The sequence below is a fragment of the Dipodomys ordii genome, unplaced genomic scaffold (genome assembly GCF_000151885.1).
Source record: "Dipodomys ordii isolate 6190 unplaced genomic scaffold, Dord_2.0 Scaffold2, whole genome shotgun sequence".
NCBI classification, from domain to species: Eukaryota; Metazoa; Chordata; class Mammalia; order Rodentia; family Heteromyidae; genus Dipodomys; species Dipodomys ordii.
In genome coordinates, this window is record NW_012267218.1 from 1,701,462 (window position 1) to 1,713,461 (window position 12,000).

The 12,000-nt window shown below is 43.1% G+C and overlaps 1 protein-coding gene across 1 annotated transcript in view; it reads right to left on the bottom strand.

Moving 5' to 3' along the window:
- Mark3 (MAP/microtubule affinity-regulating kinase 3) overlaps positions 1–12,000 on the bottom strand; it is a 74,984-nt gene that overhangs the window by 21,825 nt on the left and 41,159 nt on the right. The window contains exons 8-14 of the mRNA XM_013012886.1: positions 7,973–8,029; positions 6,208–6,444; positions 5,704–5,823; positions 5,391–5,490; positions 4,988–5,100; positions 4,139–4,292; positions 346–567 (exon numbers count right to left, since the gene is read on the bottom strand). Coding sequence (XP_012868340.1) covers positions 346–567; positions 4,139–4,292; positions 4,988–5,100; positions 5,391–5,490; positions 5,704–5,823; positions 6,208–6,444; positions 7,973–8,029 — 1,003 coding nt within the window. The remainder of the gene's footprint in view (positions 1–345; positions 568–4,138; positions 4,293–4,987; positions 5,101–5,390; positions 5,491–5,703; positions 5,824–6,207; positions 6,445–7,972; positions 8,030–12,000) is intronic.

Below are 12,000 nucleotides of genomic sequence, written 5' to 3' on the forward strand. Positions count from 1 at the left end.
AGAGCGCTTGCCTTGCATGCATGAGGCCCTGCGTTTGATTCCTCAGCACCACATAAGCAAAAAGAAAAAAAGCCAGAAGTGGTGCTGTGGCTCAAGTGGTAGAGCGCTAGCCTTAAGCTAAAAGGTTGAGGGACAGTGCCCAGGCCCAGAGTTCAGGCCCCATGACCAGACTCCCCCCCCTTTTTTTGGAAGGGGGAAGAGTTGAGTGCTGACGGGCTCACACATGTAATGATAACTACTCAGGGGACTAAGACGTGGACCTTAAATAGAAAATTCTCTAAGATTCCATCGGAGTCAAGGCTTTAAATAACAGAGGGCCAACACTACTCCACAGTCCAATGATACTTACACTAGGGACAGCAGGGCTCTTTTTGCGTTCAGGAATATCTGCCTTATTGGGATTACTTGCATTTCCAAGCATGGGACTGGCAGGAGCAATTCCCTTTCCTCCCACAGCACTGCCACTAGATTTCCGGGAGGCAATTCCATCTTCTTTGAGGTCACTATCTGCAGTGCTGGTCTGACTCCTTTTGGGGTATGCCACAACTGAAGGTATGGCTGGTCCAGCTACAATATAAAGTTTACTTTTTAAAAGACAGAAGACAAGCTGAGTGCTTATATTCTCCAAGTCACAGCCTCCTGAGTAACTAGATCATAGGCATAAGTTACTGGCTCCCAGCTATTCCAGTAGTAATCTTAAAGAACAGCACTGGAAGCCAGCTGGGTGCTGGTGGCTCATGCCTGTAATCCTAGCTACTCAGGAAGCTAAGATCTGAGGATCGCAGTTCAAAGCAAGCCCAGGCAGGAAAAGTCTGTGAAACTGTTATTATATCCAACAAACCACCAGAAAACCAGAAGTGGCGCTGTGACTCAAGTGGTAGAGCACTTGCCTTGCGCTGAAGAGCTGAGGGACAGTGTTCAAGCCCTATGACTGACCAAAAAAAAAAAAAAAGAATGGCACTGGAAGGCCAGACACTGGTGGCACTTGTACTCCTACTCAAGAAGCCTGGATCTGAGGATCACCGTCTAAAGCTAGCCCAAGCAGGGAAAGTCCATGAGACTCTTACTTCCAATTAACTACCAGAAAATCAGAAGCGGTGCTGTACCTCAGGTGGCAAAATGCTAGCCTTGAGCCAAAGAGCTCAGGGATAGTACCCTGACCCGAGTTCAAGCCTCACGACCACAACCAACAACAAAAAGGAACAGCACTGGCCTGATGTGGCTCACGCCTGTAATCCTAGCTACTCAGAAGGCTGAGATCTGAGGATCACAGTTCAAAGCCAGCCTAAGCAGGAAAGTCTGTGAAATTCCTATCTCTAGAAAACCACCAGAAAAAAATCAGATGACCCTGTTTCAAAAAGAGAACAGCATAAAATGCTCATCATTTATTCTACAGTAAAAGAGTCTTTAGGCCTACTGAAAGAAGGTCAACAGTGAAATGGCTACTTCATGACAAAAATCTAAATATTTACCTTATGGGAAAACAAATTAAAAGTAAAAAAGGAAGCTGGCTGCTGTTGATTCACATCTATAATCCTAGCTACTCGTAAGTCTGAGACCTAAGGAACACAGTTCAAAGACAGCCTAGGCAGGACAGTCTGTTTTTTTTTTTTGTTGGTGGTGGGGCTTGAACTGTGGGCATGGGCGCTGTCCCAGAACTCATTAGCTCAATGCTAGTGCTCTACCACTTGAGCCACAGCACCACTTCCTAGGCAGGACAGTCTGAAAGACTTTTTTTTTTGTTGGTTGTGGGGCTTGAACTCTGGGCCTGGGTGATGTCCCTCAGCTATTCAGCTCAAGGCAAACACCCTACCACTTGAGCCACACTGCCACTTCCAGTTTTCTAGTGGTTTATTGGAGATAAGAGTCTCACGGACTTTTCCTGCATGAGCTGGCTTTAAACCACGATCCTCAGATCTCAGCCTCCTGAGTAGCTAGGATTACAGGCGTGAGCCACTGGTGCCCAGCCCTCAGCTTTTTTTGCTCAAGGCTAGCACTCTACCACTGGAGCCACAGTACCACTTCCAGCTTTTTTTTATTTAGGTGGTACTGAGGAATCGAACCCAGAGCTTCATGAATGCTAGGCAAGCACTCTACCACTAAGCCACATTCCCAAGCCTAAGTTTTTATATTTAGATCTTTACTTGGAATCTTACTTTGGGTAAAATGTAAAAAATGGATCCAAGGGCTGGGAAGGTGGCTCAGTAGTAGAGCGCTTTCCTTGCATGCATGAGGCCCTAGGTTCGATTCCTCAGCACCACATAAGCAAAAAGAAAAAAGCGGGAAGTGGGGCTGTGGCTCAAGTGGCAGAGCGCTAGCCTTGAGCTGAAGAGCTGAGGGACAGTGCCCAGGCCCAGAGCTCAGGCCCCACAACTGGACCAAAAAAAAAAAAAAAAAATGGATCCAAATTATTTTTTTCTTATTGATAAAATTAAGGATTCGTGAATGTCTGCTACCAGACCCAAACATCTTTTTATCTCTCTCTATTTTTTTTAAGTTTTTGATGTCAGTCTTGGGGATTGCACTCATGGCCTGGGCACTGTCCCTGAGTTTTTGTGATCAAGGCTACTGTTCTACCACCTGAGTCACAGTTCTACTTCTAGCTTTTTGGTGTGATGAACTGACGGTAAGAGTCTCATGAACTTTTCTGCCTGGGCTGGCTTCAAACCTCAGTTCTCAGATCTCAGCCTCCTGAGTAGCTAGATTACAGGTGTGAGCTAATGGTGCCCGGCTTCATGCCTATAATCTTAACTACTCAGGAGGCAAAGAGATCTGAGGATTGCAGTTCAAAGCCATCTCAGGCAGGAAAGTCTATGAGACTCATCACTCATCTTCAATTAACCACCAGAAAACCAGAAGTGGCGCTGTAGCTCAAAATGGTAGAGTGCTCACCTTGACTGAAAAAGCTTAGGGACAGAATTTAGGCCCTGAATTCAACTCCCAGGACCGACCAAAAAACAACAAACAAACAAAAAAAACCCAAAAAGGCCAAACAAAACTATCTACACAAATACTGGTGTCAGAACAGGCATAGCTAACACTTATGGCCTTGAAGGCCTTGCACATGGCTGCAAAAAGAGAAGTAAAAGCCAAGCAAATTTCACTATTCAGTGTAAAACCAATCTGTGTACATTTGAAATGTTTGTTGCAGCACTCAGTTTCAAATCTCAAAGATGAAAGAGTGGAGGTAGAAAGCATCCAGGGCAAGGAAATGCAATGAACAGGGACAAACAAGGAATGTATATTAGAACATTTATAATTTCAGGTGACTAGACACACATATGTTACTGACTTAGGACTCAATATAGGGTAGCCTTGAAAGTGGAATAGCCATGGGCTTGAGAAGCACACTTGTGAGGGCTATCTGCCTCATAATAGAGCAACTTGTGGTGAAGCACAAAAGTGAGGGTGGTTTCACCACACCAAGAGAGAAGGTACAGGTGACAGTAAACACTCAACTTGTGTATTGAGGCAAGAATGGGATACTGCATATTTTCCAGGGCAGTCTGTCCAATATGGTATCCACTGGACAGGTGTTATTGAAATTTTCAAAAGGTGGCTCATTTCTTCCGCTCAAGTCTCATTAGCCTCCCATGACTCACAGCTAGCTGTCCCGACTACAGAGAACACTGCACCCAACACAGACAGCTCTACCAGCACTGCTGCTCTAGACAGCCCAAGAAAGAGGTGGAGAATCGATGAGCTGAACCACTGGGATCTCAAAGGGCAGAGGTTGATGTTCCCACTCAACAAAACCTTACCTAGCAAAAGCCTACCAAATGTGCCAACATCAAAGCCTTGATCATGTCAGCGCTGGTAGGAGCCCCAAGAAATCCTAGGAATAGACATTAAGTCAATCTCCAAACATGCAAGGCTTATATAAGAGTATACTCTTGGGGCTGGGAAGGTGGCTCAGTGGTAAAGTGCTTGCCTTGTATGCATGAGGCCCTGGGTTCGATTCCTCAGTACGACATAAGCAGAAACAGCCAGGAGTAGTACTGTGGATCAAGTGGTAGAGCGCTAGCCTTGAGCTGAAGAGCTGAGTGAGGGACAGCACCCAGGCCCAGAGTACAGGCCCCACGACCAACAAAAAAAGAGGACACGCTCAGAGAAGGCACTAGAATGGTCTCAGGCTTACCATGGTCACTGTACCGTCTCTGCTTCTGGCTTGAAGAAACACTTCTTTGCACTTTGTGGTGAGGCGACTGTCCAGTGTTGTTGCTGAGGTCACTGCTTGGCCGAACCTTAGCAAGTGAAAGGTTGCTGCTAGAACTGGAGTCACTAGCATCCAGCTACAGGAGAATAAGAACAGCCATACAGACCCCAGTGGTTTGTCAGGAACTCAGCTTCTCATGACATACACACTTCTCACGAATGTGTACTTAAGGGCAGGTATCATGACAAAAAAAAGACAACCCTAAACTTAGACACAATTATTTTTCTGATGACTGGGAAAACTCACACAATGATCTTCCTAACTTTTTCCAAATAGCCAAAGACATTCTGTTTACTCTGCCACTTTGTAATTTCCAAACTATTAACAACTACAGGTTAATTTAGGAATAACCAGTTTTATTACACTATCATAAATGATTATTATATTTAAAACAATAGCTCATAGTGGCTAAAGGAAATGTGTTATCCGCAGGTAGATTTTTTTTTAAATGATTTTTGTTTTGATTTTTGTCTGTCGTGGACCTTGAACTCTGGGCCTGGGCGCTGTCCCTCAGCTCTTCAGCTCAAGGCTAGTGGTCTACCACTTGAGCCACAGAGCTACTTGTGGCTTTCTCTGCTTATGTGGTGCTGAGGAATCGAATCCAGGGCCTCATGCATGCAAGGCAACCACTTTACCACTAAGCCACCTTCCCAGCCCCTTAATGATGTGTTTAATACAGTACACATACATTTTTTTAAAAACTAGAGTACAGTTCACATAAACTGATAATGAACACCAAAGGTATTTTAGGTCTTCTCTGATTACTCTTACCTCTGAAGATTTTCTCCCCAACAACAAATACGTAGCTGTGATTTCATCATATTTCATTTTACTAAGAGATTCTTGAATTTCTTCTTGCGAATATCCCATTCCTATCATAATATCTAAAAGAAGGGTAAAATATATTTTATAATGTTCTAATTTGCTAAAAAGTCATTTTGTTACAGGGCAAAACAATTTCCCTTATTTGACCTAAAAGATTCCCCATGTTCTAACATGAACACGCAGTCGTCTTTCTGAGTTACTGAGTAATGGAACAGGAAACTACAGGTACTATGAAAGAATTGATCCATAAACGTTGTGTTTTTCCTTTTTGAAATATACACACAGGAATCAAATAAATGCTTTTCTTTTACAAATACACACACTACGCAAACACAGAATAATTAATTACCTATTCTTTTCTGGTCTGAGATGTCTAGTTCTGGTTCGACGAATGGCTTAAGTTCATCTTCCTCATGCCCTGCATTGATCCACCTATCCTTCATGATTTGCTGAAATGGACAACTGTTCATTAGTAGCATAAAATAAAACAAGCCAATAATCACAATATTAAGGAAACTTTATTTTCAATATTTCATTGATTACTGCTCAGGGTAACATTTTTTTTTAACTTCCTGGTTGAAACACCCCACACAAGCATTTAGTATATCACACAAACCAAGTCAAGTTCTGTAAATTCTCTCCCTTTGCCCTGGAGCGGTTACCTCCAAAGTGCCACGTTTAACTGGGTTCAGCACCAGGAAGCGTTTGAGGAGGTTTTCACAGTCTGTGGACATGTAGAATGGGATTCTGTATTTCCCTCTCAATACTCTCTCTCTCAGTTCCTTTGGGGATGTAGAGAAGAAATAAAACTAGTGAGTCAAACAAACAAAACAAAAACAAAGTTCACAAGAACCCACTGAAACTAATACTGATATAATGTTAAAAATATTAGTACAGAGCTAGGTGCCAGTGGCTCATCCCTGTAATCCTAGCTACTCAGGAGGTTGAGACCTAAGGGTTAAGGTTTGAAGCCAACATGGGCCAAAAAGTCTGTGAGACTCTTATGTGTAATAAACTACTCAGAAAAAGCTACAAGTAGCACTGTGGCTCAAGTGGTAGAGTGCTCACTTGCCTTGAGCAAAACTCAGGAATAGCATCCAAGTCCAGAGTTCAAGCCCAGGGACCAGCCAAAAAAAAAAGAACACAGCAGCAACTGCTTCTTATACCTTTAAGTTTTGCCCATCAAAGGGAAGTGACCCACTGACTAGAGTGTACAGAATGACGCCGAGACTCCACACATCGACTTCTGGTCCGTCGTACTTTTTGCCTTGGAAGAGCTCTGGGGCGGCATATGGAGGACTACCACAAAACGTATCTAGTTTACTGCCAACAGTAAACTCATTGCTAAAGCCAAAATCTGCTATTTTAATGTTCATATCCGCATCTAACAATAGATTTTCAGCCTAGAGGGAAAACACAAGACAAAAGCAAAGCTTAAATAAAATCACAACTATGACAGGATTAGGCATTGTATAAAAGGTTTTTTTACAACAATATATAGTAAATGTCTCCTAATTAATTAAATTGGAAAATATTTTCTAGAGGAAAAAATAGGAGACAAATTACAACTCCTAGTTTTAGAACCAACAGTCAAATATAAATATCAAATATAGGCTAATAACAAATTTAAATATTAACTACCCCAAGGTCAAGAAAAACTTTTGACAACTTTTTCTACTAAGAATAAGGTTGTAAGCTGGGTGCCAGTAGTTCATACCTGTAATCCTACCTATTCATGAGACTGAGATCTAAGGATTGTGGTTTGAAGCTAACAGGGGCAGGAAAGTCCCTGAGACTTTTATCTCCAATGAACTACCCAAAAAAGCTGAAGTTGCACTGTGACTCAAATGGTAGAGTGCTATAGCTTTGAGCACAAAGAGGCTCAGGGACAGCACCCAGGCCTTTAGTTCAAGCCAGAACTGGCAAAAAAGAAAAAAAGAATAAGGTTTTGTTTTTTTTTTTTAAAGATGTATTCTTTGTTGTTTGTTGGTCATAGGGTTTGAATGCAGGGCCTGAGGGATGGTCCTTGGACTTTTATGCTCAAGACTAGCTATACCACTTTGAGACACAGTGCTACTTCCGGTTCTGGTAGTTAATTGAAGGTAAAGTCTGACCAGGCTCTGGTAGTTAATTGAAGGTAAAGTCTGACCAGGCTGGCTTTGAACTTCAATCTTTAGCTCCTGAGTAGCTAGGATCACAGGTGTGAGCTATCAGCACCCAGCCTTGTATTTTCTTTAGGCACATTAAACATTGTTGAAATAGCTGTAAGTGGGAAGAATCCTCAACAACAATCCAGAGATATAAATCACAGTCACTTTCATTAATTACAAACAATCAGGATGTTACTACAAAGCAGACCCTAAATGGTTATCTGGATGTACAGTGATCAAGAAGTCAGGGCTTTGCACTCGGAAGCCATCAGTACAGAGATTAAGTAAGTATGGGTCCTGAGATCTGGTAATCCTAGCTAGTTAGTACCATGTAAACAGAAAAAAGCCTGAAGTGAGCCAGGCACCGGTGGTTTACACCTATAATCCTAGCTACTCAGGAGGCTGAGATCTGAGGACAGAGGTACAAAGCCAGCCCAGGCAGGAAAGTCCATGAGACTCTTATCTCCAATTAATCACCAGAAAATTGGAAGTGGCACTGTAGCTCAAGTGATTGAGAACTAGCCTTGAGCTGAAGAGCTGAGGGACAGCATCCCTCAGATGAGGCCCAGAGTTCAAGCCCATCCCCCCCAAAAAAAAGCCTGAAGTGGTGCTGTGGCTCAAGTGGTAGCGTGCTAGCCTTGAGCAAAAGAAGCTCAAAGAGAGTGCCCATGCCCTGAGTTCAAGCCCCATGACAGGCAAAAGAAAAGAAAAAAAAAAAGACCCAAAACTCATTAACTATATCTCATTTGTGAAACTACCACCAAAGGAAGTGACCACTCACCTTGAGGTCTCTGTGAACAATTCGTTTTTGATGGCAATACTGTACTGCAGACACAATCTGGAAAAGACAGGCAAGGGTTAATCACCATCAGCAATTCCTAAGATGAAAGACTTATTCAAGGATCTGAGTTCAAACTGCAGTGGTGCTAAAAAAAAAAAAAAGTACTTCCAATATTATTTTGTAGTGTAACTGGGAGGCTTTGAGGCTGAGATCTAAGAAACGGATTTGAAACTAGCCCAGGCAGACAGATTTCTAAGAACTTTGTGTCAGTCATGGGGCTTAAACTCAGAACCTGGGTACTGTTCTTAGGTTTCTTTGCTCAACGCTCATGCTCTTTAAGGTACAGCTCCAGTTCCAATTTTCTGGTGGTTAATTGAAGAATCTCACAGACTTTTTTACCCAAGATGGCTTCGAACCATGATTCTCAGATCTCAGCCTCCTAAGTAACAAGGCACGAGCCACTAGCAGCCCAGATCATGAGATTTTTTTTTTTTGTCGGTCACGGGGCTTGAACTCTGGGCTTGGCCACTCTTGCACTCTTCAGCTCAAGGCGAGTGCTCTACCGCTTGAGCCACAGCGCCACTTCCGGTTTTCTAATGGTTTATAGGAGATAAGAGTCCTATGGACTTTCCTGCCAAGGCTGGCTTTGAACCGTGATCCTCAGATCTCAGCCTTCTGAGTAGCTAGGATTACAGGTGTGATCCACCTGTGCCCAGCGATCATGAGATTCTTCTCTCAAATCAATCAGCAAAACCCCAAAAAGGAACATGGAGCTTGGGTGGCAGAGAGCCAGCCTGGATTAAGTAAGAATGTGAGGCCCTGAGTTCAAGTCCTGGTTTTAGCACCAACCTCCCCCCCCCAAAAAAAAAGGAAGGAGAGAAGGCAGGCAGGTATAGTCTGGACTACACAGTAGCTTAGTGGTAGAGTGTCTGCCTAACATACATGAACCGCCCTGGGTTCGATTTGATTCCTCAGTACCACATAAACGGAAAAAGCTGGAAGTGGCGCTGTGGCTCAAGTGGTAGAGTGCTAGTCTTTAACACAAAGAGGCTCAGGGACAGTGTCCAGGCCTTGAGTTCAAGCCCCACAACCGACAAAAACAAAAAACTACAGGAGAGGTGAAGCTTTCTTCCCTTTCTGGGCGTACTGATAATGGGGTTTTAACTCAGGTCCTGTGTGCTATCCTTTAGCTTTTTCACTCAAGTCTGGCTTCTACCACTTGAGCCACACCTCCACTTCTGGCTTTTTTTTGCCAGTCCTAGAGGGCTTGAGCACAAGGAGTAGGCACTTTCTCTGAGCTTCTTTTGTTCAAGGCTAGCACTCTACCACTTGAGCCACAGCACTACTTGTGGCCTTTTCTATTTATGTGGTACTGAGGAATGGAACCCAGGGCTTCATACATGTTTGAACACTACCACTATGACACATTCCCAGCCCCTCTACTTCTGGCTTTTTACTGGTAATTGTAGATAAGTATCTCATGGACTCTCCTCCCTATATTAGCTTTGAACCTAAATCCTCAGATCACAGACTTCCTAAGTAATTAGGATTATAGGTATGTGCCAATGATGCCCACATATTTCTTTTTTCTTTGTGACGGTCATGGGGCTTGATCTCTGGGCCTGAGTGCTGTCCCTCAGCTCTTCAGCTCAAGGCTAGGGGTCTACCACTTGAACCACAGTTTTCTGGTGGTTTATTGGAGATGAGAGTTTCACAGCTTTTCCTGCCCAGGCTAGCTTTGAAACAGGATCCTCAGATCTCAGCCTCCTGAGTAGCTAGGATTACAGCATGAGCCACCAGCTCCTGGCTTACATGTTTATTTATCATTACTCTTATTACCTTTAAGTAGTTGTACAAAGGATTTTGATTTAACATATCAATTTATGATCTGTTACTTCTTCCATCATTCTTCTTTCCAGCATGTTATTTTGACTACTGTTGCTTGAAAACAGGGTAAGTAAAATAACTTTGTTTTGCCCAAACAAAAATTTATCGAGAATAGTGGGTGACTGTGGCTCATGCCTGTAATTCTAGCTACTCAGGAGGCTGAGATTTGAGGATCGTGATTCAAAGCCAGTCCAGGCAGGAAAGTCCATAAGACTATTTTTTTTTTTGTTGGTTGTGAGGGCTGAACTCAGCCTGGGCACTGTCCCTCAGCTCTTCAGCCCTACCACTTGAATCACAGCACCATTTCCAGCTTTTTCTGCTTATGTGGTGCTAAGGAATTGAACCCAGGGCCTCATGCATGTGAGGCAAGCACTCTACCACTGAGCCACCTTCCCAGCCATCCATGAGATTCTTATCTCCAATTAACCACCAGAAAACTGGAAGTGGCCCTGTGGTGGAGAGCTCAGGGACAGCACCCAGTCACAGAGTTCAAGCCCCACGACCGACAAGAACATTTTACTTTGCTACTTCCTGACTGAATTCTTTTCTTTTCTTTTTTTCCCCTTCATTCAGTACTGATATTAATTTATCCTTCTGATTTATTTTTCTGATACTGAGATTTAGCTTGTAAGTGTTCTTTTTGTGTCTGTACTAGGGTTTGAACTCAGAGCCAGAGTACAGTCCCTGAGCGTTTTTGCTCAAGGCTAGCACTTTATCACTGAGCCATACCTCCACTTCCAGCTTTTTTTAGTGCTAATTGGAATTTTTATTTTTGGGTCTGGTCGTGGGGCCTGAACTCTGGGCCTAGGCGCTGTCCCTCAGCTCTTCAGCTCAAGGCTAGTGCTCTACTACTTGAGCCACAGTGCCACTTCCGGCTTTTTTTTTCTTTTTGCTTATGTGGTGCTGAGGAATCGAACCCAGGGCCTCAGGCATGCAAGGCAAGCACTTGTACCACTGAGCCACCTTCCCAGCCCTAATTGGAAATTTTCTGCCCAGGCTGGCTCTGAAGTTGCTTTGAGAGTAGCCTTGAGAGTAGCTAGGATTACAGGTGCAAGTGATTTTCAAATTCTGCTTTTGAATCACATTTGCCTTTATCTTGTCCTCTTTTAGGACAACTCAAAGGTAACTGGAAAATAATCAACTCTACTGCTGTTTCTGGATCTGTTCTTAAGCTAGGAGTGTGACCTTTAAGGAAGCTGGGGATCTGGACATTTTCCAGGTTAACATAAGAAGCTAGACTAATTCCTTTTTGGTCGTCCAGGAAAAAACAGAGATACCATCTGCCAGAGGCAAACAAAGAAGGTAGAGCAGAATCTATCTTCTTTGAAAAGAAAAAGAGCTCAACCAAAAATTAAAAGGGCATACATATTAAGTAAGAATGGAAATGGTGTAGAAAGAGGGAAAAACATTTGCTGAACATGGAATGAAGGACCTATATATGGCATAAACACTATTTCAGTGCTGTGTATGTGTGTAATACCTTCCTCCACTTTGTCATAAACAGGACAACTTTAAAAAAATTAGTCAAAATAGTGATGATTTATAAGTGGCTGAAAAGTAAGACTCTTAGAAACAGAAAAGTAGAATCAGTATTATGCTTGCTTCTTCTAGGCTGAAGGAGCTGAGTCAAGTGACAAGTAATGACAATAATTCTATGTACAGCAAATCTAGCACATACACTTTGTGTATCAGTCTAATAAGGTTTCTCAAATGAATACTGTTTCCTCTGCAGAAAATTTAAAATAAGAATCTTAAGTCATGGTGCAGTAACTGCTTAAGTCTCTCCGACAAGTCTAGCTAATGTAGGGGTCAGGGGTGAGGAGTGGATAGGAGAGGGACTAGGCATGGCTTGCTCTCCTCTCCCTGGCTGTCACACACCCTTATCTCTTGGTCAACAGATCACTTTCACATAAATTGCTCCTCGTCAGATTCCTCTGGATGAGAAAAATTTAAGCTGTATGAGGCAAAAAATATTGGCTTTTAGGTAGCCAATTTATAATTAAGAGTAGTTACTGAGCCATGTGCTGGTAGCTCACACCTGTAAAAACTAATCAGGAGCCGGGCGCCAGTGGCTCACACCTGTAATCCTAGCTACTCAGGAGGCTGAGATCTGAGGATGTTCGTGAGGCTCTTTTTTTTTT